The sequence below is a fragment of the Dermacentor silvarum genome, chromosome 9, assembly GCF_013339745.2.
Source record: "Dermacentor silvarum isolate Dsil-2018 chromosome 9, BIME_Dsil_1.4, whole genome shotgun sequence".
NCBI classification, from domain to species: domain Eukaryota; kingdom Metazoa; phylum Arthropoda; class Arachnida; order Ixodida; family Ixodidae; genus Dermacentor; species Dermacentor silvarum.
The window spans coordinates 157,584,363-157,611,791 of NC_051162.1; the positions used below are offsets into that span (position 1 = coordinate 157,584,363).

At 45.4% G+C, this 27,429-nt stretch overlaps 1 protein-coding gene across 1 annotated transcript; it reads right to left on the bottom strand.

Annotated features, from left to right (window-relative positions):
* Nucleotides 1–12,552: 12,552 nt before the first annotated feature.
* Nucleotides 12,553–27,162, bottom strand: LOC119465070 (snake venom metalloproteinase lebetase-4-like). Its single transcript, XM_049655464.1, has 10 exons — nt 27,099–27,162; nt 24,416–24,531; nt 24,167–24,238; nt 23,952–24,085; nt 23,286–23,335; nt 20,451–20,559; nt 16,089–16,241; nt 14,609–14,759; nt 13,136–13,249; nt 12,553–12,657 (listed from the first exon to the last, which is right to left on the bottom strand). Exons 1-10 carry the CDS (start codon nt 27,160–27,162, stop codon nt 12,589–12,591), a joined length of 1,032 nt encoding a protein of 343 aa, XP_049511421.1. The 3' UTR covers nt 12,553–12,588.
* Nucleotides 27,163–27,429: the final 267 nt, after the last annotated feature.

The window sequence follows — 27,429 nt, forward strand, 5'->3', positions numbered from 1 at the left end:
ATCCAAATGTTTCTTAGTATACATACATCCTGCCCTTTAAATGGTGCTGAACTGCACCTTTTCTTACGTTTAGTAAGTTTTGAACCATTGCTGCAGGTGAAATAGGCCTGCGCACGTACGTCATGAACCGTATAGGGCATATCACTGCCTGCGACCCAGGGCGAGGGAAAGGACTTACTGCTGGACTTGAAAGTCGGTGGCTCTTAGGTAGGGATGTGCGAATAGCGATATTGAGACGAAATCAAATACGAATCAAATAGTACCAGAAGCGCATCGAATCGAATGCCTTTTCGAATATTTTTTTAGTTATGAATAAATAGCCTTTATCACAATTGTTATAAAACGATGGTCACATCCCAGTATTAAAATTAGCAAGTTTCAGTCAATAAATCGTATGATATAAAACGTTGCTTAATAAAAGCACAAATGAAGCATTAGGGGTAAATAAGTAGTATCTTTGCGTGCACAGGGCTTTTCAAAGAGCGCGAATGATCGCTGCACAGCCTGAAAAGTATGGCTACTTAAAGGACGTATCTTGATCCAGTATGCAAGTGCTCATGCTTTATGTCCGTTCGATGCCCGCGGGGGTGAAAATTCACCGTGCTTTTGCTGAAATCTAGTAGTCACTTAGGTGCACTTGACATTTTGAAATATTCGAAACGTATTGGAAAAATATACACATTAACGAATAGTGACTGTTCGATTCGAAGGTGGAATCAAATAGAACACCATTCGATTCTTTATTCGATAGTTTCGAATATTCGCACACCCATACTTTTAGGTGTTTCCGAAAAAAAATTTAAAAGCTATAAACCTCCTTACGTGCCTTATTTAGTTGTGTGTATTACGGGTCTGTTCTGATCGGAGTTACCAGTCCCTTTTCTCATGTGGATGGAAAGCGGGCCTCCCTCTAACAGATCGTGTTAAGAAATGCCATACATGACTACGGTAATAAGTGTACTTGTCTCTAATAACTTATTGTGCGATTTGCGCACGCATGTTCACTGACTCGGAAGACCAAAAAATGCACGCTGCAGCGCGACTGCATAGCACTACTTTATCTGCACTTATCCCGGATTTCGTACGCTGAAACCAGAAGCTTGAGAAAAGATGGAAGGTAACTTGTGTCAGTGAGATTCTTTGACTTTTCTGAGCAATAATAGCTCTATGCTGCTGGTCAAACTGCAGAAGGCAGATGTGGAGTAAGACTTCGTGCATTCGTCTTAACTCCCACCATCGTTGAGAGTGCCAGCCCTTGTTTTTCGTAGTGATAATTACATTTGTGTCCACAGCACCAAGTGTACAAAACTGTTGGAAACGAGGTTTGTTCATGATGAATTAAATATTTGTCGTAAGTCAAGTTGCGTGCTTTAATTGTGGGCGTTGACGGTGCCACTTGTCTCATAACAATGTTTGCATGATGTTAGCCGGATATGAACGATGTTTGCCCATGAAAGTTGTCCACGTTGGACCCTTGTATCAAATTGTGGGCTCTCCATGACGGTGAGTTTCTAGCAATGTGAAAAGCCGGGACCTTGACGGTCGTTACTGCTTCCACAGAATGCGGTGCTTGCTGTCACCTCGAAGAGAGAGAGAGAGAGAAACAACTTGATTTAAGTGACAGTTACTTTGCTGAGCCGTCGATAGTCAGCGCCGGGATTCGTCAGGATCCGTGGACAATAGGTCGCTTCGTGGGCAGCACCAAAAGATTGTCCATTACCGCTTTGACAGGCAGCACCAGTCACAATAATTAAAAAGCACATATTAGGCGTCGTAAGTTGTGAGGCTGTGTAGGCCGTTTCTCATTCACGAGTTAAAAAAATGTCAGCCCTGAAACTGGGGTGGATATGGAAGACCAGCGAAGCTGCAATAGGGCGGCAATTATCTATTTTGAACTATGACTATTAAGATGTGATGGTGTAATTGATTACTTGAACTAATGAAGGATGAGGAATATATGTTATCCGTGGTTTTCATTTATTTAGTGACAACAGGGACTATGAATTTATGGTCGCTACGCACACTACTGCCTTAGGGTGTACGGCAAAGGTTGGCACGTTCTTCATAAATACGTCACCAACGCCGCGCGCGTTCGGTGCGAACGTGGGCAAAATGCCGCCGCCGTCGACAACAGTTCTGCGCGGTGCTGGTGCTGTTACATGTCCAAGGTTATACTGCTCCCCAGAACTTTGAGAATGACAGCCTATAAACAAATGTCATGAAACAAAACACCGGCAGCGCATGCCTTTTATGTTAAATCTTCTCTGACTGAAATATTAAAAGTTTGAAACAAAATTTATGTTCGTCATACACTCTTGTCATACTATGCCAATTTTGGTACCTACCATCAAGTGATCACACTTGATGACCGCACACAACCGCGGTCAAAACGCTGGCGTGAGCAAACGTGCTATCTGCAGCAAGCGAAGGTTCACGCGGTCTATCGCTTCAATCGAAGCTGACCGACCGACGAAAGCACAGCGCATACAAAGGTAGGAGCCGTGCTGCAGATCGCTTTCAAGATACGGTGCGCGCGACCGCCCGACGCCGGGCAAAATACAAGTTGCTCGCCGAGCAGAAGCCGCAGCCCCTCCCTCCCGCGCTTCCTTCGCGCTGTCCGCCTTTCGCGTTGGAGATTAAGTCGCCAGCCCCCCTCGTGTCCGATCGCAAGATACGCATTTTGTGCCACCGCTAAACGTCGCCTCTCCTACCTCCCTCTATCCCGACCCCCCACGGCCTTTCGCGCGACGGAAGAAGTCGCGTTTGCTCTCTACAGTGCGTTCGCTCCCCGTGAAAGCAGGCGAGGAACGCGCGCTTTCACGGAAAGCTCTCTGGTACACTTGTAGAGGTTCATTACCAATCACATCGTGGAACGACAAATGCAACCTAATGCCTCGCGTACTCCGCGGCCGCCTCTGCTCGGGACGCACCGTTTTGCGTCTAGCAATACGGCCGCCACGGGTTTGCGCGCTCTCATAGGTGGCTGCAGGGACAGTGACTCCAGAAGTTTTATACTAGGTACGTGAAGTAAACACTTCAATAATGCCTTGCCGGAGCGATCGTGGCACTAAAATTTTAGTATAGCAGATAACCTCGTCACATAGATCAATCGAAGTAGCCATTTCTCATCCACTAGTATCAAAATAGAAAACTGTAAACGAAAAACTACATTGACCACTGAAGGACTGTCATGGCGTTACATTCACCAGTTTAAATGTATAGGCCACGAGGCTGATGGGTCATAATTGTTCTTGTCAGAGAACGTGGAAGCACATAGCAGCAATAACATTTGCTCTATCTATAACGATTCCAATTGCCTGTCGTCGGACATGACACGTTTTGATCTGTCACGTTAAGTTCAAGTGCTCTCACTACAGTTTACGAAAAAAAGTCGAAGCCTTATCTGCCGTTCGAGCAGCGTAGAGAAGACCCTGCAGACCAGCGTCAGGCGACCTGCAGCTTCACACATAAGTTCATGCGCGAGAGACACGGGACCACCTTTTCCGACTAGAACAGATAAAGTTCTGCGGAAAAGGGCAACAATGACGTTGTCCCACCGATCATCTGTGACGGCCGCAAGCCGTACCAACGCTTCCAGATGCGTCCCCGCGCAGCTAAAGACCAATATTTTTGAAAGCGTGTAGCTTTCATGGACTCTTTCTCTTGTTTTTATGATCGGTGGTTGGTGATAGGAGGCTGTAACACAGAGGCTGATGCAAAGGGTGTGCGCTGACAGTGTGAGGCACCTGTGTTGGCAAACATCAACGTTCATAGCGTTCCGAAACGCACGTACTGTCCACCTATGCTACCGCTAACAGTGTGCTGCTTGACGGCTGTGTTCGCTACGTAATTACGCAATAAAGGAACAAAGGTTGCCTAATATAACCACTGCAACAAATATATGTCACCGTTAAGCGCACTATTTCTTTATTATGGCGCTTTTCCGATAAACGAGGTCGTTTCGGTTATCGGAAGAGCGAAAACAACAGCGGAAATACAAATATGGGAAGCTTTCGCAGATTCAAAAACAAAGAGATCGGTGCGTAAGCACTCGCGCTATCACGCTTACAGAAGCCAAAATCGAGTTCGCTGGACGGAACGGTTCCTATGTGATTCTGGCTGTCGCATTGTCACATGAATTATTAGTATCCTTCCCCCCTCCCTCCATTTTTCCCACTTTGTATATTAGCGTGTTCTCTAACAAAAATAAAGATTTGGTAGTTTGTGCTTCGTCCGTGCGTGTCCGTCTTGCCTTCTTCGGGATCTTTTTTTTTTTTTGTAACACTCAGCGCAACATACTCGGCTTCTTCTTCTTTCTGTGGTTTTGCGTGCCACACCAGTTCTGATTATGAGGCACGCCGTAGTGGAAGTCTCCGGATTAATTTTGACCACCTGGGTTTTTTAACGTGCACTACAACGCAAGCACATACTCGTAATCACGAACGTGCACCCACGTGCACCTTTATAAAATTGCTTTGCAGTTTCCTTACAGCGTACAAGCTCACCCTAATAAACCTTCTTTTGATGGATGCGGAATTGCTGCCACCGTTAAAGTATCGTCGCGCTACGCGTGACATATCATAGAGGTCCTGACACAGCGCCTATGTAAAAGACACGCCGAGGATACCACTGTAGCAGCCCACCACGAGAAAACCCATGGAGTTAATGCCAGTTCAGCGCTGGAGTCGACGCCAACAAGGACTACCTCGAGTACGGCCTCTTTACTACGACTACGTAGTAACAAAATGGCTGCTGCTCCGAACGCGACTGCGGTCATCTTGCAGCAGCCGCGTGAGCATTCATCAACGCTTTCATATAACGCCGTATGAAGGTGTGGACGACTGGCTTGAAAAATTCCAGCAAGTAGCTGACTATGGGACACCGCTGCCAGGCCACGTCACGTCTTCGCATCACTGGAGGGTTTGGGCACCACATGGTGTAAGAACCGCGAGCCGTGATTTACTACATAGGACACAGTCAAGACCACAGCTCTCCGTAATTTCATAAACGTCGGAACGCAAGACACGAGCAGAGCTAATGTGGGAATCGCGAAGAGCGCAACCAAACGGTAGTGGGTTTAATTTTTCTGAAGCGATGAAGGTGCTATTCGGTCGCTCAGACCTCAACATGCTTCAAGAAAAGATGGTGCGACTTCCTAGTGACGGGCGCCAAAAAAATCATTTTTAGCCACTCCACAATTCTGCAACCATAGTTGCCGGCTTTGTTCCAAAGCATCAACGATCCAGAAGGCCCCGGTCATGCGGACCAGCCAGTACGAGTGCCCAATGCAGTCTTTAGCGATGGACGCGGCCGCAACAATGTCCGAGAACCTCCGCAAAACCGTCCGAAACATGGTTTGGGAGAAGCTCCGAAATATGTTCACCAACCTCACTTGCCAGGGCTGCCGCTCTCAGTTTCCCCTACGAGTACATGAGGATCTCCCACGGGTGGCTGCATTGGACGAACAGCGGTCCGGCGAAATGAATCGTCGACGGGCTGGTGAGTGCGAGTAGGGGTGAAGTCGTCCGGGTTTAGTCTTGTCCATGTACTGCTGGAATTCTTGAGGCCGCTGACCTAGTTTGTGGGCATGGGGTGAAGAGTCAGAATACTCGTTGTTCCATGTCTAATACGGAGTACAAATGTGAGCACTGATTACAATGGACAGCAGCAGAAGTCCACAATCGGACGTAAGGGAACTCCGGATTCACGGATTTTTGAAAGGCCGCATCAGGTCGGCGCCGATCGGCTTCGGCGTATGAATTTCTGGTGAAGGTTTTGAAAATTGGTTGGGTGCGAAATATTTTATTGCAATTAGTGTTCATGTACCTAACTGGATTACTTCACCACTCACCGGAAAGACAAAGCCTCACGTGCGCGACTCCGAGGACTTCATAGAGCTGACTTCGAGGGCATGACTAGAAGACAATGAATGCCTGGTCTCCTTTGGTGTAGTAGCCCCCCTGTGTAATTAAGTACGCGTGCATGTGGCGTTGGCCGTTATTCGTGAAACGCTTAAACGCACCGGTACGCTTATCGAGAGAACCCCCCGAGTGTAGACGAGATCTGTCGCCTCCTCAAACTCTGGTTATCAAATATATATTTTCTTCAGAGGTGAGTACGACAAGCAGGTAAAGGGAGCAGCCATGGGGGCCTCGATTTCAGTAACGATAGCGAACATTACGATGGTAAATATCGAGGTAAATCCTTCTACACGTTTGAAGCTAAAGAAAATGTTTTGCTCAGCTATGTGGATGGCTGCTTCTGCATTTTAAGTACGCCACAAGTTTAAAAAACTCTCAACTACCCAAACTCCATAATAGCTGACATAGAGTTTGCATATATATAATCGTGAAAAAGATGGATCTCCCCATTCTACGATGTAGATGTACACCGATCAGAAGACTAAAAATTTTGGTCTACGGTAAACCAAACCATACAGCCCGCTACCTGAACTTGCGAATTCAAATCATGTTGGAAGTAAGCACCAAACTGGCGAAACTTGATCATTAGTCTTGCCTCTGGGTTCAGAAACGAGTATCTCTTCCCATGAGTTGACGGTTCTAGTGATGCTGTCATCCAAATATTGAACAAAGAGGACCGCAACGTCGCGCACAAGCCAACAAACCCACGGAATTGCCTCCTTACGAAGCCGAAAAACCGTCTGCCAAGACACATGGCTCAAGGCGTCATTTACAAGATCAACTGTGCCGACTGTCCAGCGACGAACATTGGAAAAAAAGTTGCAGTGGCTTAGCTCGGCTATGCCAGGATATACGTAGCGTTAGCAAAGGTTCAGCTGATTATTCTTAGCTTTCCTGGTTGTCTAGATTGTCAAGGATTAGCTTGATTGTCATGCTTACTGCTGCTCCAATGACACACATGCGGTATACGTATTATGTGGCACATGTATATAGCCTTCTTCTGTTCATTCCTCCTACACTCAACCGCTAATTGCCAGTTAACTACTTCGGGATCCGATGAGTCAAGCTTCTCCGTTCTTCTGCGCTGTTGAGCAGCATTTGCGCTCACCTTCTCCATGGCTATACCACACTTGCAAACGCCAGTCAGAAGCGCAGCGGCTCCAGCGCAGTGTCAGACGGCGACTGCACAGCGAGCGCGCGCCGGCGCCAGTGCGTCTACCACGGCTACGACGTCACTCCTCTGGAATGCGCAGACCGGCGGCGGTGAGTCGCGCGCGGCGGCGGCGGAGTGCGCGAGAGGTGCCGGCTCCGGTGGCTCCGGTGCGCAAGCCGTGTGACATCACTGATCCTTGCGCAAGCGCAGCACGGCTCTTGATGTGCTGCGTGAAACGGGCTTTGCTAGGCCAGTGTAGCTAACGCTACAAAATGGAAAACCTAAGCGAAAGGATCAGACATCACAAAAAGCCTCAGTTTCGCCCAAGTAACAAAGCATAATTAGCGATAGCAATGTATTAGAGTCTAAGTAGACAACTAATTAAGTAAGTCGCGTAGTTTTTTCGGACGTAGAAATTACAGTCAACCTTTATTTAGTAATTAAATTACAAGTATACGCAAACACAAACCAGATCAAACATGAACGCAACTGACTCGATCGCGGGGAACACTCACTGTCACAACAATGGTACGACGAAGAGCCGCGAAATATAAAGCTTCCGACCCCATAATATTGTTCCAAAATATAGTTCCATTTCACTGATGCTCGTGGGTCTCATGACCTCCCGGTTCGACGGCTTCTTCAATGGCGTCGATGAGGTCATTAATGCAGCTTCCTCCTGACTCGTTTACGGTGAAGCACTGTGCCTTTGGAAGGGGTTCCCGGAAACCCATGCTCGCTGAACTGGACAGCCGTATGATGCCTCGGCTTCTACATTTGAAGGCGCGCTGTCTTGGCGTTGCGTCCGCTGCGTCCGACCTAAATAAAAGGGGTTGATCGCACAGGAGCGCGAGCTTAAGACAACTGGTGGGCCTGCTTTCTAGTCGAATAGCTCGCAAACACAGGAGTACTCACAAACGGATGGGCTGAAATTCTACCCATTCAGATATACTAGTTGAGCAGTTCTGTTCTCTACGAAACCATGCCAAAAAACCACAAGCTCTACCAAATCCTCAGCGCAAAATTCTTTTAATAATGTTGACTTTTTCGTGGTTTCTCTACCGGGAATTAGCACGTCTGCTTTGTCGCCTTCTGGCCTAATAAGGTGGCCCGGCCCTCTAGATAACCCGATTTACTGTTGCACAATCTCCAGGATTGCTCTACTTTAATTGGTGGGTCTATAGTGATATTAAAATTGGCCAATCGCGGATAGCGTCATGCACAGTCATTTGGGTAACGTAGTGGAGGTCTTGGAGTCGCGCTGTCTTGCCTGGCGGGCACCTAATACTTATGCTGCAAAGCACTGCGCTGAATATTATCTGTCGTAGGCAAAATATTTCACGCCTTCATAGAAGCTTCGCTCCACAAAGATTCCAATAAGGACGTTTCATCTGCCTAATTATTTTTCGCCACTGATCCAGTTTTGCTTTTTAGGGAATTGAAACGTAACGTCATTTATGAGCTCGATTATCTGTTAGAACAGATTAACGTTCATAAGCTTATACAGCTGTGTTGCATAATGTTATCTTCGTAAGTCCTAAGCAAGAAGTTCTTGCTTAAAATAGGGATTTATCTCGTGTTTGAGCGTCAGATCTCCGTTTATTCTCACCACCTTAGTGTTATCACCTTTCCGACTTTGTGTAAGTTTTGAAAAAAACGATGTTTTTCTTCGCAGTAACTGAAAGCATACATTGCGAGCGATTAGACGGAAGTTTCGGCCCGTAAGAAATAGGTGCGGTGCTACAAAGGCACTGCTAAGAAGAATAATTTTATTTTTCCAAGGAAGAGAAAGTTCCGATGTTGTACACCAGATAACTGCGTTAGTTGTATCAGGTTCCTTATGCAGCAAAACAACTAACGTACACGGACAAACATACTGCCACGGGGCAGACATAGTCAAGCGAAGGTGTATTTACACGTATTACAAGCACCTTGCGCGGATTTTTTGCACAGTTGACAACAAAAGCGTGTAATCACAGACTAGCGAACGGTTGAAGCAAAATGGGAGGGATGCGATAAACGTCCGCTGCTACATTTACCATCGCTTATCACGAGCCGCGAGTGTCGCAGATATGAAAATCTCCGAGTGCGTATGTTCTGCATACAACTGGTTATGTTTGCAATCGAGATCAGAAGCATAAATATCCGCGGCCTTTATAAAGCTCAGCAAATCTTTGTGCGCAGCACTCAGACGAACCTTTACAGGTGGGTCCTTGTTTTTTAAAATCGTCTAACCTTATTCGCGTCCCTAGCGGCCGATGTTGGCAACGCTGAGATCATCATTGAGAGCCTAGAAAGGCTTGCTGCTGGGCTAGTTGGTTCATATGCTATAAACTAAGATTACAAGAGCGCGAGAAGGACACTGGCAAGGCTGAACATCATAAGTGCTCACTGTCAATTGACGCCTTTCAAGAAAAGGTGAAATATTAAAATGAGAATTCGAGGTCTGAGCATGCGCGGCACAAACGTCAATGCGGTGCTGAGAACGAAACAAATTCTGATAGTTCTTTATCAGACGTAAAGACGTTGTAGAGTAAACATTTCCATCAACCACGTTTCTCCCTTCCTCAAGCTAACAGATGTGTATACTAGCGCAATCGCCACCCCTCTACAGGGTTGATCAAAACATCATCCAAGTGCTCAAGTGCGCCAATGTCCATGCTTCGAAGTAGTATATTGTTGCTGTTTGCTTTTCTTGAAAAACCAAGTATTTTGCAAACGCATAATTTTGCACGTGTAACAATCCAACACATTCAGGTTGTAAGATTAAATTCAAAGACCACTGATAGTTGTTTCTACGATTGTGTTCTCTAATGCTTTACTTTGCTTTCAGGACACAAAGTTCGTTCTTGTAAAGAGTTACCTCTTTAGTTCCCTTACCCGGTGATTGGTTTAGTTTGTATATCCGCCGCTTCCACGTCGCGTCTAGCGCAAGTGTTTTGTGTTCATGCGCCGGACTTCCCTTCAAAGCCGTGAGCCGAGAGGAAGCCATTTTGACTACATGGGCGTTGACTCGGAGCCGTGATTAAGCTTCAGGCCGCAAGCATTGCACTCCCGAATTCTACACTATTGCCCGATGTGTTCAAAAACACCCCGGCAAGGCATACCATCACAATGACACCTCCAGTGTCAGTTGCGTACGTCATGCTGCAACATCCAAGAGTTATTTCAGTCTTCCGTGAATCTTAGGACAACACTGACGATGGACTTGAGACACTAGAAGGCGTCACTCAAATTAACTACGTAAATCCCGTAGGTTTCGCTTGCTGTGCCCGACCGCAGCCGTGCGGAAAGACAGACGCGAGTCGTCAATTCGAACAAGAGCGTTCACTTTCACAACTCGAGTGCCACGCAACCGGCGAGACAACAACTCCTGAAACGCGCAGGCTTCGCCTTTTATGTGGATGCATGTCTCAGCGCGCATGCGCCACTATCGATAGCCAGTGCACCAGGTACCCATGGGCTGCGCCCCTCGATCCCTAACACAGTTCCACTGCAAGAAAACTTAGAAGGAGTTTTTCACCTTTACTTCTCGCCAAGTAGCGCACATTTCTGCAAAAAAAGCGAACATTTGTTTTCGTTTAAACCGTATATTGTAGTAATTATTTTGATAATAAATGGTTTGCAGAGGTGTCCGCCACAGATAACGCACTACACCTTACCAAGGATGCTACAATAGACCTTCACCGTGAATAACGTCTATGGTTAGCATAGCTTAGCAAAGCCTGAAACAACTTTCCCCCAAAATGGTTTCATTGCGCTATCATTAATGCGGACACCTCAGCCGCACTCGCGTTGTCGGCGTTGCCCTTGCCCTGCTTGCTGGGTGTCACAATGTGTGTGTTTCGGCGATCATGGCGGATGGTCATGGTCGCTACCCCTAAGAAGTCGGAGAGCATCTGCGATGCCGATTTTGTCCCACCCGAACATCATTGAGATGTAAGAAGTGCCCGTCCACTTTGGGCCTAAAAAATGATGCAGCAAAGAATTTCACACAAGCAGATTGCAGCGCAATGAAAAGTGCATTGGCCATTGAAACGCAATGCGCTCAGCGTACTAGTTGTAATACAACATTGTAACTTGTTAACCAATAAATGTTTGTCGACATTTTTTTGAAGATGTGATAATTGTGTTATCCTTTCACTATTTGCAAAAATTTATGAAAATCGCATGGACAGTTTTATCATGGGTCATAATAGGTTATGTTTCCCGTGCGTCAATCAGCACTATGGGGCATCTAACTCACCGTAGTATATATGATACATTGGGTAATAAAGTGTAATGCCGGAACGTTCAGCTATCAAATCACAGTAGCAGTTATTATGCGTTTGGTATTTCATGGTTAAGAGCAACCTTTGCATCATGCTCAACTCCGATTTCTTTATACAAGCACGTGTAAACACCGAAATGGTGTTATTAGACAACCACTTAACCCGTTTGAATTACACGTGCGTTTAAAGGAAGCACGCCAAAATTTAGCAAGTGCATGATGCCTTAGGACGTTCAATATTTTACCGAAATAGCCTGAAATGGTTGTTCAAGAAAAATGAATCACAAATTTGACAAGTTTTCAACTGGACACTAAAAGGAGATTTCACAATTCTTTAAACTGCATCGTTAGAGCACCTGAAGCAGACAAATCTGATCTATTACTTAACAGCTGGTGTGATAATACCACAATTGTTACGAATGTTTTGCAAATTGTGCTAGCCACAAATTAGTGGTGTCTGTGAGAGCGGTGTACAATACATCAGATTTGTCTGCGCTAGATGTCAGGATTCATGGCAGTTTACAGAAGCGCAATACCTTTACTAGTACATGTACTGAGTTGCAGAGTTCGAAACATCATGCTTGACATATTGTTATCAAATTTTGATTCTTCGTAAGAAAAATGAAAATGTATGTTTCATTTTGTGGGAAGCCACTAATCCATGGTTCTAGAATTTACATTTCCCCTTAGCTACTAGCAACCTGTGTTGAACAGCTCTCACAAGACACCAAGAACGTCGTATACGAAAAGCAACGTAGGCCGCACAGGCAGCGTGGGTTACACACATTTCACTTGAAAGCCCTTCTGTCATGAGGTCATTCATTTTCGTTCAGTATTTCAGTGCGTGCTGTTATGCATACTGGCTGTCACATCTTCCACCAGCATAGTTCAGGCAGTCATGGAATAATCTAGCTTGGTGCAACCATTCCCAACGCTAGATCCGGCTCATTGTTGTCGCCTCAGAACATGGCTCGTACTCCGTAGGGGGATTGGACACGCTGGAACCTCTTGAATGATTGAGTTATGAATGCGTGAGCCGCACTACTAATGATGTTAACAAACCGCGGTAACTCTGGCTTGATGAAAACTGCCTTATAGAATGAATGAATGAAAAACTTTATTTTCACAATGGAGGTTTATCTATTAAAAAATTGCTAGCTTTGTAATAAAGCTGATCTCAGTACATATTGATGACCATGATTTATAGGTGGCTTTTCTTGCAACTTCATATTTTATTTACACGATTATTTTGTTGGCTGATAAAATACATATTTAGGCTTCTTGTTTACGCAGTCGCCGTTTATGCAGACACTCTGAAAGGAAACATACGTAACCATTACAGTGCATACAGTATGACAGGAAGCAAAATTCAGTATGACAGGAAGCAGGCTGAAAATAACAAAAAAATGTTTTCAGGAATTTTTCGCTGCATTTCAAAACATTATTAACAGAATGTATGATGAACATTCGAGCAGACAAAAATCCTGTTGTTAGAGCCATTCACAGTGACGAACAAAACAGGGTGGTTAAAGCAGACTACCGTTCACAATAAAGGAACGCTAATTGTTGCTAATGAGCAGCAATGTTATCTGACTTTTTGCACAGAAGAAATATATCAATGCCCTAAGTCACTAGTTTACAGCAAATTCTGACTGGCTTTGTGATAATGCCAATTGCTTTAAAGGCTTCATGAAGCGCTTTAGTAGTTAGGCGCACTACATCTGTTTACCTCGTTTGTGCCTGATTTAGCATATTATGACATAAAACAAGCGCAAGGATACTTATACGTACACCGCCGCTTTCGTTGCACGGAGAGTTGTCTGGGAGGAAGACTTTCTTATATCCAACGCTCGTAATGTCATCAGGCATGAAGCACCGGACGTGGCACCTTCCTATACCGTTATCCTGTGGAAAGCGTTAACTGGGTCCAATGCTGATCGTTTCTTCCTCTGAATAGGCTGATACGTCATAGAATATATTCACACTCCAAATATATCATGACACCACAGTGCCAGCATTCCAGTTACAGATTGGCATAATGTAAGAATCGATACACTTGCTTCAATCCATATGAACAACAACCGGACATTGCAGGCCTAGACTATTAATTTTTTTACACGGTGAACTTGTCTTATATGTTATACATAGGATACCTCTTAAAGTTTGTCACAATACAAAATGTAAAATTATATTAGAAAAAAGTATAATTATAATATTTAGCGTCCTAAAGGAGCGCACGGCTTGCGAGAGATGCCGGAGCGGGGGCTCTGCAATAAATTCGACATCAAAGGTGTACTTTTAAATTAAGTTCTTTTAAATTCGATATTAGGCATGTATTTGGTGAAGGTGCGATGAAATCAAAAACGGAGCTCCGGACCGGACGCCGCGTTGACCATACCACGATCACTCACGGTGCACACGCCGACTGTCCGCCTACGGTGCAGCAGACTCACCTATGTAACCAAGCGCTAGCACTGGGAACCTCCTGTAGTACTGCCAACACTGACGTTGAAGGCTGGAGTTCCTGGTCCGAGCGAATAAGCGATCAGAACCGGTTGGACCTAACGGGACGGCCACGGGGCACCGGGTGGTGGGGGGAGGAGGCGAGAGAGGAGGGGTTCTTCTGCTGCTACGGCTGATGCTTACGGCGCTGCCGCGCGGGTGCCGTACCTTGAAAGCGATCTGAGGCGTGGACAGCGTAAGCCCCGCCGAGTGCCAGTATATAGCTTCGTATGCGGTAGCTTCGTAGGCTTCCGATGTTCGCGTTGAAGCGAGAGACAGCACGAATGTCAATTTGCTTGCTGCTGCACCGCGCTTTCTCACTCCGGCGTTCTCACAGCGAGTTTCCGCGGTCATCGAGCGAGATGTGTTCATGTTTACCTATGCGCGCGTGACACCGTGCTTGTTAATTTAGTTAGTAAGCGAACGTTCACTGGTTTATACGGACAATAAAAGTAATATCCTTACTTCGTAGAGCTGTCCAATAATTTGCTATTGCAATCGTTGCTTCACCTTTCGGGCGAAGCTGCGAATTTGTTAACTAATATATTGCTGACGAATAAAGTATATATTATGCTTCGAGATGGTTATTACAGCTTCGATCATTGAAAACCGAATTCCAGGTAATTTTCGTGCCTACAAAAAAAAAGCCTATTACGCAGACTTCCTTTCCGGAAAAAAAAAACGAATTGTGGCCATGAGATTATTAGAGATTTTTAAGTGTGAAAGAAAACACTCATATATTGCAAATATTGTTCTACTCACTGGTAACACGTACGTATTCTGAACCTCGGGGAAGGAAAGCTGGCAGAACTGGTCTCTCCCCACATCGTCTCCAGGAAGATCCTTCGTGAAGTTAGATTTTTTAATTTTCCTCCTTGCGTTTCTTGTGCGCAAACATCTCCCTTCTACAGAACTGAATAAAGGAGCTCACGTTAAAGGCACATATTAAGTCAACGCTGACTGATAAAATGTCAATCAAGAAACCTCTCAGGGGTTATTTTTTGCCCGCAAAGAGACTTAGTTGTACAGAACATATCACGCCAGAAGGGGCCGCATTCTCCAAGCGCGAATCAAATCACCCGCCACGGGAGAAGCGGTGTGACAGTGCACATGGCGTGACCGCCCTTGGCTGCAGTCGGTAAAACGGCGCCTGAGTTTTACGCTACGTTTATTTTTTTTTATCTTGCATAAAATGCACAAGCACCGCAAGAAACCGAGCCAACACAGAGCCGACAGCATCCCAAGACATGAGATAGACGAGACCTTTTCTCCTACTTAGAGCTAGTATGAGTTTTGCGAGCCAGAAAAATCATTGCAGCACTGCGCAATACTGCAGTGCCTAGAATATACTTACTAGTAAGTTGATTCTAGGCACTCTAGCTATACTGCGAAAGTGAGAAAACATGAGAGAGCTGGCGGTGCGTTGTCGCATGACAATGAAACCTTTTGACAACACACGCTGTTGTGAACACTAACGTCAATAAGTTAATTTCTCTAAGAATCGAATAGAAGTGGGCAAGTAGGATTTCTTTCCGATCTATTGACCTCTATTCTAATAGCTTGAGTACTTGTGACAGAAATATAACAGGGCGATCTGATGGTACCAGTATTCCCGGCTATTGTCTCAAGTGTTAGTTAATATTACCTACATTTCTCGCTTACCAAGCTCTGTTTTCGATACTATTCATGAATTAAACATTTTCGAACATTCTTGTAGCACTTTAGCTTGACTTATGTTCTGACTTTAGTGTGCTTTTACGATTCTGAGGCGTCTAAAAAATAACACCAAACCAATGACTTACTATCTAATTCATCGTCTAAAAGAAAGGGAAGCGCTCATTTCAAGAGTGCCTATTATCATAAAGCTACAGGCAGGGTGATTACTTGAAAGGAAAATAAAATGCTTGCTCCCCCTACCTTAGCTTTTCAGCACGGCTAGCATCTGAAGGGCTGTAAATGATTACGGAGAGGAACATGAAATAGACGACGGCATGAATTTGTCCCATGTGCTACCACAGGCTGCTGACAAAGCGCCTAACGCACTGTCTAAAAGCACACACTGGGACAAATCTCAGTGCGCCATCGCGTCTCTCTCATCCCGCAGCAAGGCCACAACGCGATTACGAGCTATGCGGCCCGTTCAAACTAATCAGTGAAATTCGCCAGACTAAATTAGGTAAGATGTTGCACCACACTAGAAAAGAAAACACTCGTACGGCTATCTCAAGAGGCCCGCACTTACTTGACGCATCGGCGTATCATGTCGTTGCAGCAGGGCGAGAACTTACTGCTTCTGCTGTCATTCTCGACGTAGGACATGATGAAGCCATCATTCCAGGGGCACCGCTCCGAGTTGTAGCCCATGTACTTCTGGCCATCGTGGGGGCAGCCGAACCTAACACATCAAAGCAGTTTCCACGTACCTGTCACCAGTTCCTCTGTATTAGCTTGTTGACTTTATGCTTTCTTGGTGTTTTCTTTCAGTAAGCGTACAATATGTTCATTTTCGACATTCACATTGTCTACTAATAATGAAATAATGAAAACGAGAATAGTAATTTTATTTATATTTAAAACAGCGCCTGAAAAACACGCACAAGAGCGAGCACAGGACGAGCGCTGACTGCCAACAACACCTTAATTGAAGCCTGCGCAAATATATATAATTCGCAACGGGCAGAAAGAGAAAAAATAGGGGAAAGGGAAGGCGAGTCATCGTCAGTCTGCCTGACTTTTGCCTGAAAACGGCAAAATCCGCTTCCTTGACGTTGCACTACACCTCCAAGAGGGGCATATTTGTTGGATGTATGCCCCGCGTTCAAAAAAGCACCTCCTCCCCTACACATCCAACCATTCAAAAGTGGTGAAGCGCTCCATCGCCCTAGGGGCCCTTAGAAATGCTGTCGTTCGCTCTTGCCCTCACTTGATGTCCAGCAGCTTCTCCAATCAAGTCCAGCGGCTTAAGGCAAGTGGCTACCCTGCACAACTGCTGTCATCCTTGACGGAAGCTTTATTGCAAGAGGTTCGTTCCCCCATGAAACAGCGCGCAGTGGTTGAGGACCTAACCAAGACTGTTGCGATCCCGTATATACATGGTGTGTCCCATCGCATCAAGAAAGCCGCAGGCCGGGCTGGTGTAAACGTGATGTTTACCGCGCCTAACAAGTTAGGAAGGCTGTGCAAAAAAGTCAACGAGAGCCGGAGAACACCTGGACTGTAGCAATAAGCGGCATGTCGCCAAGCCTGTAGATTGCAATACCAATGTAGTGTATTCAATTCCCACCTCTTGTGGCTGCACTTACATAGGGCGAACGGGACGTTGTATTAATGATCGTTTGCGTGAGCATGCGTACTGCGTCAAGATTAAGACTGGCAGTAATCTGGCTGTTCATTGTGCAAGGTGTGGATGTTCACCACTCCTAGATAACACACGTGTGTTAAGAAGGTACAGCAATGAGATGGCCAGAGAAATTTTTGAGGCCTTTTCAATGTGTCAGTTAGGAGCCACCTGTGTAGGTGCCCCATCTATAGCTCTTTGCGATAAGGAACTTAAGGTCCTCCGGAGTTATTCAGTTTGGCCTGTGTCCACCATGCGTATTGGTAAATTTGTATTTTTTAGTGTTTTTGACGCATTCGCAGCAGGAGTTGACTGACGATGACTCGGCTTCCCTTTCCCCCTTTTTTTTCCTTTCTGCCCGTTGCGAATTCTATATATTTGCGCAGGCTTCAATAAAGGTGTTATTGGCAGTCAGCGCTCGTCCTGTGTTCTCTATCGTCCATGTCTTTAGGCGCTGTTTTAAATGTGAATGATCCGTACCAACTAGCTCGCACCCAAACCCTAATGAGTCATTAATTTTATTTCCTGTACTCAACTATTGCTCGGCGCGACGAAAAACCTGCCAGCTGTGAATAACGCTTGTACGGCAAGCTTTGAATGTCCATAATCCAAATGCAGTTCGTACTTATCATACACGTCTCCGCTTTCTTCCTGATTTGCGTTCAGGATGGAAAATGAGGTAAACAGCAATAATAAATGTTCAAACGCAGTGTTTTGTTGACAAAAAAAAGAAGTTATGATGGATTACGTAATTTTTTGCTCGCATATTCTTTTGTGTAAGCCCGTGGCTACCACAGTGCATGCCGAGCCCTCATTCAAGCTCAATTATGGGACTTCGTCCGGGTGTCTCTTCCTAGTAAGCCACGTGGTGACGAGAATATTAACCCCGTTGGGCTGGAATCTACATATTCAAGTTACTCAACTGCACTTCTGTGTAGCAGATGTCCATCATTGCCGACCACTCGCTGTTTCACGCGTGGCCGCTGGACCACAGGAAGACAAGTACGTTGATCTCAAACCATGTTTGCTGGCAGGTATGAGAGAAATTACAACTGGAAGCTATAATGGAAGCTTCTCACTCGAAGACTGACAACGCAGCCTTGACATTGTACCATGCTCCGTAGTATTAAATGCACATAGTGAGATAATGTTCGAGTTACCTCGTCTACAGCAGTGCAGCGTATAGCCAATTAGTCAAAGACGAAATTAGGGAGAAGGAGGAGAGTTATAGAAACAAATCTGACCTTTTTACGAGGCAGCATCCGTCATGCAGTTACGATAAAGTACGAAAAGATAGGTGTGTCATTTGAGAATAACTTTTGGACCTAGAATTTCAGCTTTGAGAAGCAGAGTGCATTTCACTTCGTGGAAGCTGTTAGAGCCTAAAGATGCGATTTTTTGGGAAAAAAATATTCAGCAAACAAGAAGCAAGTTTTCTGCCTTGGGCGAATTCGCTTAATCTACTTCTTCCACCTCAACGTACAAACTTTATTTATTCAGAGTAATTCGGGGCATAATTTATTCACAGTTTTGCGGTGACTCAAGTGTACGCAGACTATATATTCCAGAGCTGAAAACAGTGACGCACATGTTCGCGTTTTCTGTAGGCACACGTTCCGAAATTATGTGGTATGAATGCCAAATATCAACAATAAATTTCAAGGTTCTGTGCTAAAGGTAGCATTTCCAAGTAAAGCGGTCATTCTCAAGTGCTTGCGGAAAGTAGACATTTCTTCTCATTTTCTCGTAAAGATTATTTACCTAAACACGGAGGCGAAGTTGTCGGCATGTGTGGTATGATGACATGTTGCTGCTGCATTCTCAATTTTTCGTGTCAACTCGCCATAATCGAAACACAGTTCATGTGTGTTTTCGTCATATGCGATGACAGAATACTCGAAACCAAATTACGTGTTTATTGTCATGAACACTGAAGGCAAGAATCTGAGCCACCTCCGCAAGTATCGGACTTTACTTCGGGGGTGAATGCATCAAGTTATCCGTTCTATCTTATTATTGAAAAGTATTGAATGCTATATGCATTTTATTGTGCAAGCTACCTCATGCTAACGTCATTTTTGTTGACATATGAATGACAGATTATCGGGCGACACTTAAGTTTGCACTAATCTTTTTTTAAACAAATTATCTGCCCCATTGCAACGTTTTACAGCTTATCATGTAAATTGTTCCAAATGACCACAGGCATTTATGAAAGCTAAACCGCGGGATATGCTGAGCACGGAAGTGACTATAAAAATAGTGTTAGACATCCATGTGCAATATTTTGCAGGATAGGCTTCCTATTCTAAATTATTTTGACCTTCGATTTCAAGGAGCCCTGGTGGACACTGCGAACTGTGGGACTATTGGAATAGCCGAGCGTAAAGAAATATTCTGAAAAGTGAGGTTTTCCATAATGAGACAATTGCCAGTTGCACGCTTACGTATGATGTTATAAAACCATAATAAAATATAAATCAGTTGGGAGATCGAAAACATTAGTAGGGCAAGACATTCTGCTCGAAATCAACGAAACCTAACTTTATCGCAAAGTCTTCTGTGCAGTTAAATTTGGCTAGAATATGTGAGCAACAGAGGTATAGACACATCCGTTAACACAGCAGGAAACAGTGACCACATGAATTCACAAGTTTTTAGTTATGAGTGGCTACTGTTTCCTATAAAACGCCAACATTTCTTTTCATTCTATGGGAATAACTGACAGTAGTGTTTTTCTGTTGAGGCACGTTTCGCAAGTTGCAGTCATTACAATTCATTTCTCTGAGGATACTTCGGAACTTTGAGTTTTAGGAAAGTTCTGTTAGGCAGAGGGCAGTGTTGGTCTCTTCTGATTGTGGTAGAGGCAGATACATTTTCGAGTTGATGTGAAGTCTGCTTTCAGGAAAACGTGACAGCTGAACGCTCGAGAAGGGATAGCGTCAGGGGTTTTTTCGCAACGATATGTAGATAGTTCGCGTGAACCTCCGTTAAACTAAGACTTTCATTTCGGATTTCGCGAGTTCTGAAAATAACACTGTATCAGGTTAGATACTGGTTATTCTGCAGACTGCTTCAGCTGATCTTAGAAATCGCCGGATGGTTGTTTCCGCATGCACGTAGAGAGTACCGTAGGGAGGGCTGCGTGGATCGCTTTTAGTAATGGTATACTCTACAGATTTCTTTTCGCTTCGACGTATTATGTAAGGGTATGTCTAAGGCTGTGCGTGTCTCGCACGTGTATCTAGAAGACGGAATAACTCTTACAGGTGTCCAAATTCATGGGAGGATATCCGAACGCCCTTGTATGTCATGGCTTTGTCTTCACCAAGAGCAACCTTTCGAGCAGTGCAAGCGCCTCCTACATAAGCCATACCTGGTAAAAAGATGAAAGTTAGGTCTTTTTATCTCAAAAATATGCGAACATTTTAAATGGCGTCCAATTGTACGCCAAGACTCCATGTGGAACGAAGGACTTATATCTACGCGTCTCAATTTTCCGCATCTAGTTTTTATACAGGGAAAAGTTCGAGTATAACAGCAGTGATAGCGCGGTGCACATAAACCTTGGGGACAACAATTGCAAACCAATAAAAAAAATTTATTTTCAAGTGGGTTCGAAGTTATTGACGCATACTCTATATTAGCACAGGCCACATAGGTGTGCACCATAAGCTTAGTGTCTCGGTAAGCTTGATGTAAGTGACGTCTGAAGAGCCCAAGTGTTCTGGGTGCTTTAGCAGCTATTGTGCCAATGTGGGTGTTCCCCGCTAGATCACCAAAAGGTACACGAGCGAGTATATCAATCAAGAAACGTATTCAATGAGCATCGTAATCAGCACATACTAACTGCAGGGGGGAGATTAGTAGTATCGTAAATTGCTGCCGCAGGCTACACAGCAGCTTAGTGATAGAAAATTGTTATCACTAGAGGTAGAGGTTGCCGTGGGCCGCTGTCATGCGACAAGCGCACAGGCGGGGCTTACCATAGGGCACCGCTACTTGGTTGTATGCACGCTTCCTTAACGATACCTAGCATTTTGAGGGGAACTTTCAGTGGATGCAAGTAAATCCTTAATAGCGTGAGGGAATCAGCTAGAGCAGACATATCACCACAGGGAAGTCGGCCACCGCTTTCGTGACAGAGTTGAATGCAAGGCTGCTCATCTGCACGTTAGGGCACACCGCTTGTTCACATGATTGGACTTGTCCGGCGGGTTGGTTCATGATTAAGAACAGATATTCGTCGACAGTCAGGTAAATAAGTGAATGTTAGACTAAGTACGCGTAATAATTTCAGCCGCCATATTGTCAAAACTGCTATATCCGGTAGTGTTCATCTTCTTTGCGACGAGCGTGATTGCCACTCTTTCTGTCCTTAATTATCTACATTTGTACCCAAGCATACGGTAAAAAATGCAGGAAGGTATAAAAACGTTTGAAATGAAACAGTGCAGTATTATTTGTGTAAAAATCTCTTCGGGAAAAGAAATAGGGTCCTTACGCAATATTTTTATAGTAATCATGCCCATAATACTGCATAAAAAGCCAATATTTGCCTAGACATCGAGTTAAAGTCAGCGCTGCATGTGCATGTGGGGGGGTGCCTTACTTTTTCCTGTTATCGTGAGCTGCAAGGTACTGATACCACTAGTGGCCTACATGCGACCTTGTTCAACTAGATGAAGCGCGGAAATTTTGAGCAGGTGATGTCTCTTGATATGTGTCCGATGCGCACACAAATGGCCGTGCTGGTAATGTCAGATAAGCAAAGAGCTAGCAAATCTTGTCAATGCTAGTACACAAATACGACACATCTATTGTAGAGGCATGTGTAAAGCCCTTTACCGCGGCTGCAGGTGTGCCATCTATTGTATGAAATAGACACGTATATTTGCGCGAATTCCAACTGCTCGGCCGTATTTGAGTTCGAAAATGAAGAACCCGAAGTCTTGTTAAGGTTACATAAAATGGGTTCATTCGCGAAATATTGGGACTCCTCACTCTGATTCATAGAAATCACAGAGTTGTAGTTCTATGCCCAGTTCGCAACATCATCTGCCTCAGAGTGACATGTACTGAGAATGTTACTTGTGGCTCATTATGGCAAAGATAAGTGTGACATATAGTGAAGCTGGCACTTCACTATATGCCACACTGGCACTTGAAGACCAGCCACTCTTCACAAGCTGGCACTTGAAGACCAGCCCAGAGTGAGTTGCACGTACCCAGTGCTCCATGTCGGCGTGAAAGAGGTTCGTTGAAGAGAGGCACGTTTACACACATTGCCACGTACTCAGTAACCAAAGTTGGTCCCATCGTTGGTTTGGAACCCTGCTACATCAGCGTAGCAGTCCGATGTGCTTCCTATTCAATCGCGCACTACCCAGTCATCCAGGTCGACGGGGAAACGGTTAAATACATTGATAGAAACACAGCATCCGGTAACTGCGTGAAGTACCCTAAGAATGCCAATACAAGAAATGTGGAACATTCTTGTAAATTAGGCATTCAGTGCTATTTAACTTCCTACCTACGACGCAATACTTTTCCCGCGTCATAGCGAAAGCCTGTGAACTTGAATTTTTCTTTATTTTATTTTATTTATTTGAGTACCCTAAGTTACTAGAGGGGGGGGGGGGGGGTGGAAAAGGTTAAACGTAAGTGCAATGTGTACAAATAAATAATTGTGTGCAGCGAGAGCATTGCAGTGATCATTATGGCAATTGCTGCAAAACATTTTTCTTCTCCCTGTGGAGAGCGTAAAACTGAGCCTGAGGAAGTCAGCAGATGACAAGATAACGACGACGATATAGGATGAGGTTCCGTTGTCGTCGGTGTGACGGAAGGGATGGGCAGGGAACTGAAACCTAGATTTAAGCTTTTAAGTGCTCTAGCAGAGTGATTGTCTGAATTGCTCCACAATATGTCTAACGACCTCCAATAATCCCATCCACCTATAGTCCAGCGTCAACATTCTATGCCTTTGTTAAAATTAACCTTGACAACATGTATTCGAAGACAATGAATGCCCAGAAATCAATAAACAATTATTTCTTAAATCGGTCGGAACATTAGAGCAACGTAGTGAAAAGCACTTACCCTGCTGAGTAGCATCCCAATAGTATCCCGTGAAGCGCGCGATATCAAGGCTGGAAACAAGATAGAAGAGGCGAACAGTAATTCGGCGAACGGTAACGATAAAGGGGCATGGTAATTCTTCCGCGTTTCTTTTAACGTACGGAATTCAAAAATATTCTCCCTAGAGTGATCTGCAAAGAAAAAAAATGAAGGACCCTTAGGTATCCCTGCGTTGAAGAATGCGAAATCATTGTGACGGCCTTGTTCGCGTACACGCGTGGACGTGCAAATGATCCGGGCGCAGCTATACTAACTGAGAAGTCGAAGTCGAAGGTTCGTCCTTCGGAGCGCACGACAGAACTCACCGAAATCACCGCACCGACTGCGTCGCAACGCCCGCGGCTATATATCGACTAACCACCGGTGCGCTCTGCCTCTGAGTCCACATGACTTGTTCGTCTATCGGATCTTTTTTTGGCATGTCCGGCCACGCCGTCACGTTTTCCGCATCACGAGCTATGTTATGCTTTCGCATTAATGAATCCGCCTTCGAAGAAATCACTTAAGACGTTCTCTTTCAGCGGACCACCGGAAGAAATCGAATGATGGCCACGGCTACATGTTGTCGCGGTAGTAATATTGTAAGAAAACTGTTTACATGTCTGCATGCTTCAGGAGCTTACTTACCCTGTGATGAAATATACAGCATCATATTCAGCATATTTGGAGTAATACTGTTGCACATAGTCTATTAGTCGATTCAGTGACATGCGTCCCGCGACATAATTGTCCACTTTATATAAGAAACTTTCGTAGTATTCCTAGAAGGAGAAAGAAAAACGATATATCAGTTTGAACATGACGAACAGTTAACTGTTTTATCAAGGTAACATAACACTTACATTGAAGACTTCTACCGCACAAAGCTTCAGTTGCACTCCGGGATTTCTGATGGTCAAGTACCTAACGTTCACCTGCCCAGAGAGATTTTATAGAAACAAAAATTGAAAGAAGGTGTAAGCATGCTATCAGAAACAAATGTGTTCTGTAATAATCTAGTGAGATTTGCGAGATACTCTGTTTTATCGAAGTGTAAATCACACAAGCAACACACATGCACCAAATGACAAAGCTTAAGACGCGCTGCTTACCGAGTTCATGGAAACGACGAGGTACCTCAGGAGTGTCAAGTGATCCTTAAACTGGCCCATAAATGCGCTGTCCACAGCAATCAGGACCTCAGGATGAACCACGTCTCTTGCGTCACCTTGAAACAAACGGACATCCGTGTGAGATTACCTACCTTATATGAACACTGTGGTATAAGGATAATGTGCCTCAGAAATGCTGGCCAACATTTAAATAGGAGGACCTATCTTCGTCAAAGGCGGCCTGGTCATTCTCGATAGGTTAGATTTAATAGGTTAGTAGAGTCACGTCACGGGCGGTCGTAGTCGGTGGCGGCTGGCTGTAAAGGGAGCGACTGACAAGAAAATGAGCGTTGGCGCTGGACGGGCCTAGGGGTGCTTTTTAAGAAGAGGGGAAAAGAGCGGCAGAGTGAAATAGCTGCAGAATCAAAAAGTAAAAAAAAAACGAAAAATAAAGATTTAGGAGGGTGTTAGGGATCGAGACCTTAGGGAGTCTTTAGAGAACTGAACAGAAGCCGTAGGTGTGTTTAGGTGGTTTGAGTTCGGGGTTTTACAAGAGACATACCGCGGTTCAGTGCGTGAGTAACAAAAAGACATAAATTGAAAGAATGACTTGAGTAGCGTAGCAAGAATGCGTCGGGTACTTTCGGAGGTGCTAAGATGGCGACGGGGGCTAATGGTAGGGTAGGTGAAAGGCCCACCAAGAGAGGTTAGCCTCAGTAGTGCGGTGTAGGCATCGTCACGGCGGCATACAGAAGTGGGGCGATCCTGTGTGGTCATGGCATCGAAATGGGTATTTTTCTGTCTGTGAATTTGGAATTTGTTTGTGAGGGTTTTCAAAAATAACAACAATAAAAAGGAAAAAAACGGAAGGACAAACAGGAGGGTGACAACACAAACAGCGGCAGGGGGTAGGTGTACATGGGAAAATGGCTCGTACGGTTGATATATGGGTAAAAGCGCGAAAGAGAATATTAAATTTAGTGGTAGGGAAGAGGCAGGCATGAGTTAGGAACGGAGAAATATTCGAGATAAGGAATCGAGGTTAGCTGGTCGCACAATATATTACTGTGATAGCAATTACATGGACACTCCAAGCTCACTCCTGCCGTCGTCGTTGCCGTGATGTTCTGCACAAAGTTCAAACACGATAACAACGTCGCCGCGCGCCGTGCGCTGTATGTACGAGTGAAAGCTTGCGAAGGTCTGCCGAGGATCGCGGCTCACTCTCGCGCGCGCGAGAGAGAAAGGCGGGGCGGAAGCGCGCCGTCATCTGTCGCGTGCGAGGCACGGGGAGGAGGCGAGAGAGGAGGGGGGGGGGGGCGTTCTACCCCGGCGGTTGCTGCTTACAGCGCGGCCACGCGGGCGCCGTATCTTGACAGTGATCTGCGACGTTGACAAAGCGCGTGGCCGAGCGGGCCTCATCTTCAAAGCGATATGCGATGTGGACAAAGTAGCCCAGTGCCGGTAGCTGCGTACGCGCTGTGCTTTCGACGTTTAGTTTGCGTTGACACGAGAGACAGACAAAGGTCAATTCGTTCGCTACTGCTGAAGCGCTTCCTCACTCCAGCGTTTTGACAGCGAGTTTCCGCGGTCATCGAGCGAGATGTGTTCATTTATACCTGAGCACGCGTGTCACCATGCTTGTTAATTGAGTTAGTAAGCGAATGTTTGCAAGTTTATATGGCCAATGAAACTTACTTCGTATAGCTGTCTACTAATTTGCTATGCCAATCGATAGCAAATTGTGTCTTTGTTAACGATATGAGAATTTCAGGTTTAAGTTACAGCTTTTAGCGATTAGAAATTCCCCCGTTTAAATTTGTGTATTTAGGCATGACTCCGTATATCTCCTCTCTCGAGGTGAACGTTGCATTATCGAATTGATGACTACATATTCGATAATGTGACTTGCAACCATTGATGTGGATGGCAACTGTTTAATGTATATTGTGGTTTGCATCTTCGCGATGTCCGTTCAGTCTAGTATGAATTTGTTGTCCAGTCTCACCTATGCATTGTTTGTTACAAGCAGCACAATCTAGAGCGTAGACCACGTTGCTTGATGTGCAGATGAAACTCGAAGTTATCTTGTGAAGGTAATCCGACGCTGTACTTTTTATTCTAGTAGTGGATTGTATGTTTGAATGTAGAGTACCTGGGGGCTGCCACAGGGACCATATGTTGGCTTCGTCTTTGTCCTTAGTTTGGCATGTAAAAGAATGTCCTTGAAGTTCCTGTCTCGTCTGTAGGCTGCTCTGTGCGCGCAGGGAAAGAGTCTGTGATAATATATTGCACGCAAACATAAACATATGAAGACAGTGTGCCACGCGGTGGCGAAGAGGACACCGAGTCTTGGCCAATACCCATGAGTGGGTATGTACTTTAAGGTCATCATCATCATCATCATCATCATCATCGACACCGATTGGAGCGTGACTCGAGAGAGCGTAGCCCGTGGCGTGAGCAGTACGCGAGGTTCAGCGTTCGACGGCAGAGCGTCCTGGCTGGGCATCCGGCCCATAGGAGCTATCGCCGCCCGCGTCACTACGTCTGCACCCCAATCAAAGCTGTCACCAGCTGAGGGGCTACCTCGTCCATTTTTTCCGCTGGGCAACTGGTCCAGGAGGGCTGGCAGTCCTGAGCCTGGCTGATCAAGCGTTCGGTTGAGCCACCACAGGGCTACCTCGCCAGCTGTGGTCTGCTGCTGTGGGCTGCCGCAGTGCTTTCCGGGGCGCAAACCCCGCCATCGGGTAACCGGGCACGCGGAGGCTCCGGTATATCGACTGTGGCGCAGGGCCACCTGTGCTCCACGAGGCGATCCGACCCTGCAGTTCGACCCTGCTGTCCAACCCTGCTGTCTGACCCTGTTGTCCGACACTGCTGTCTGACACTGCTGTCCAACACCGGTTCCCCGACGTCTCTGACATGGCGACACCTACTTCTACATGAACTGTCGGCCGACTACATTTGACTAACCTATATTAGCTGCATATCTTCTAGAACGTATTTTGGGG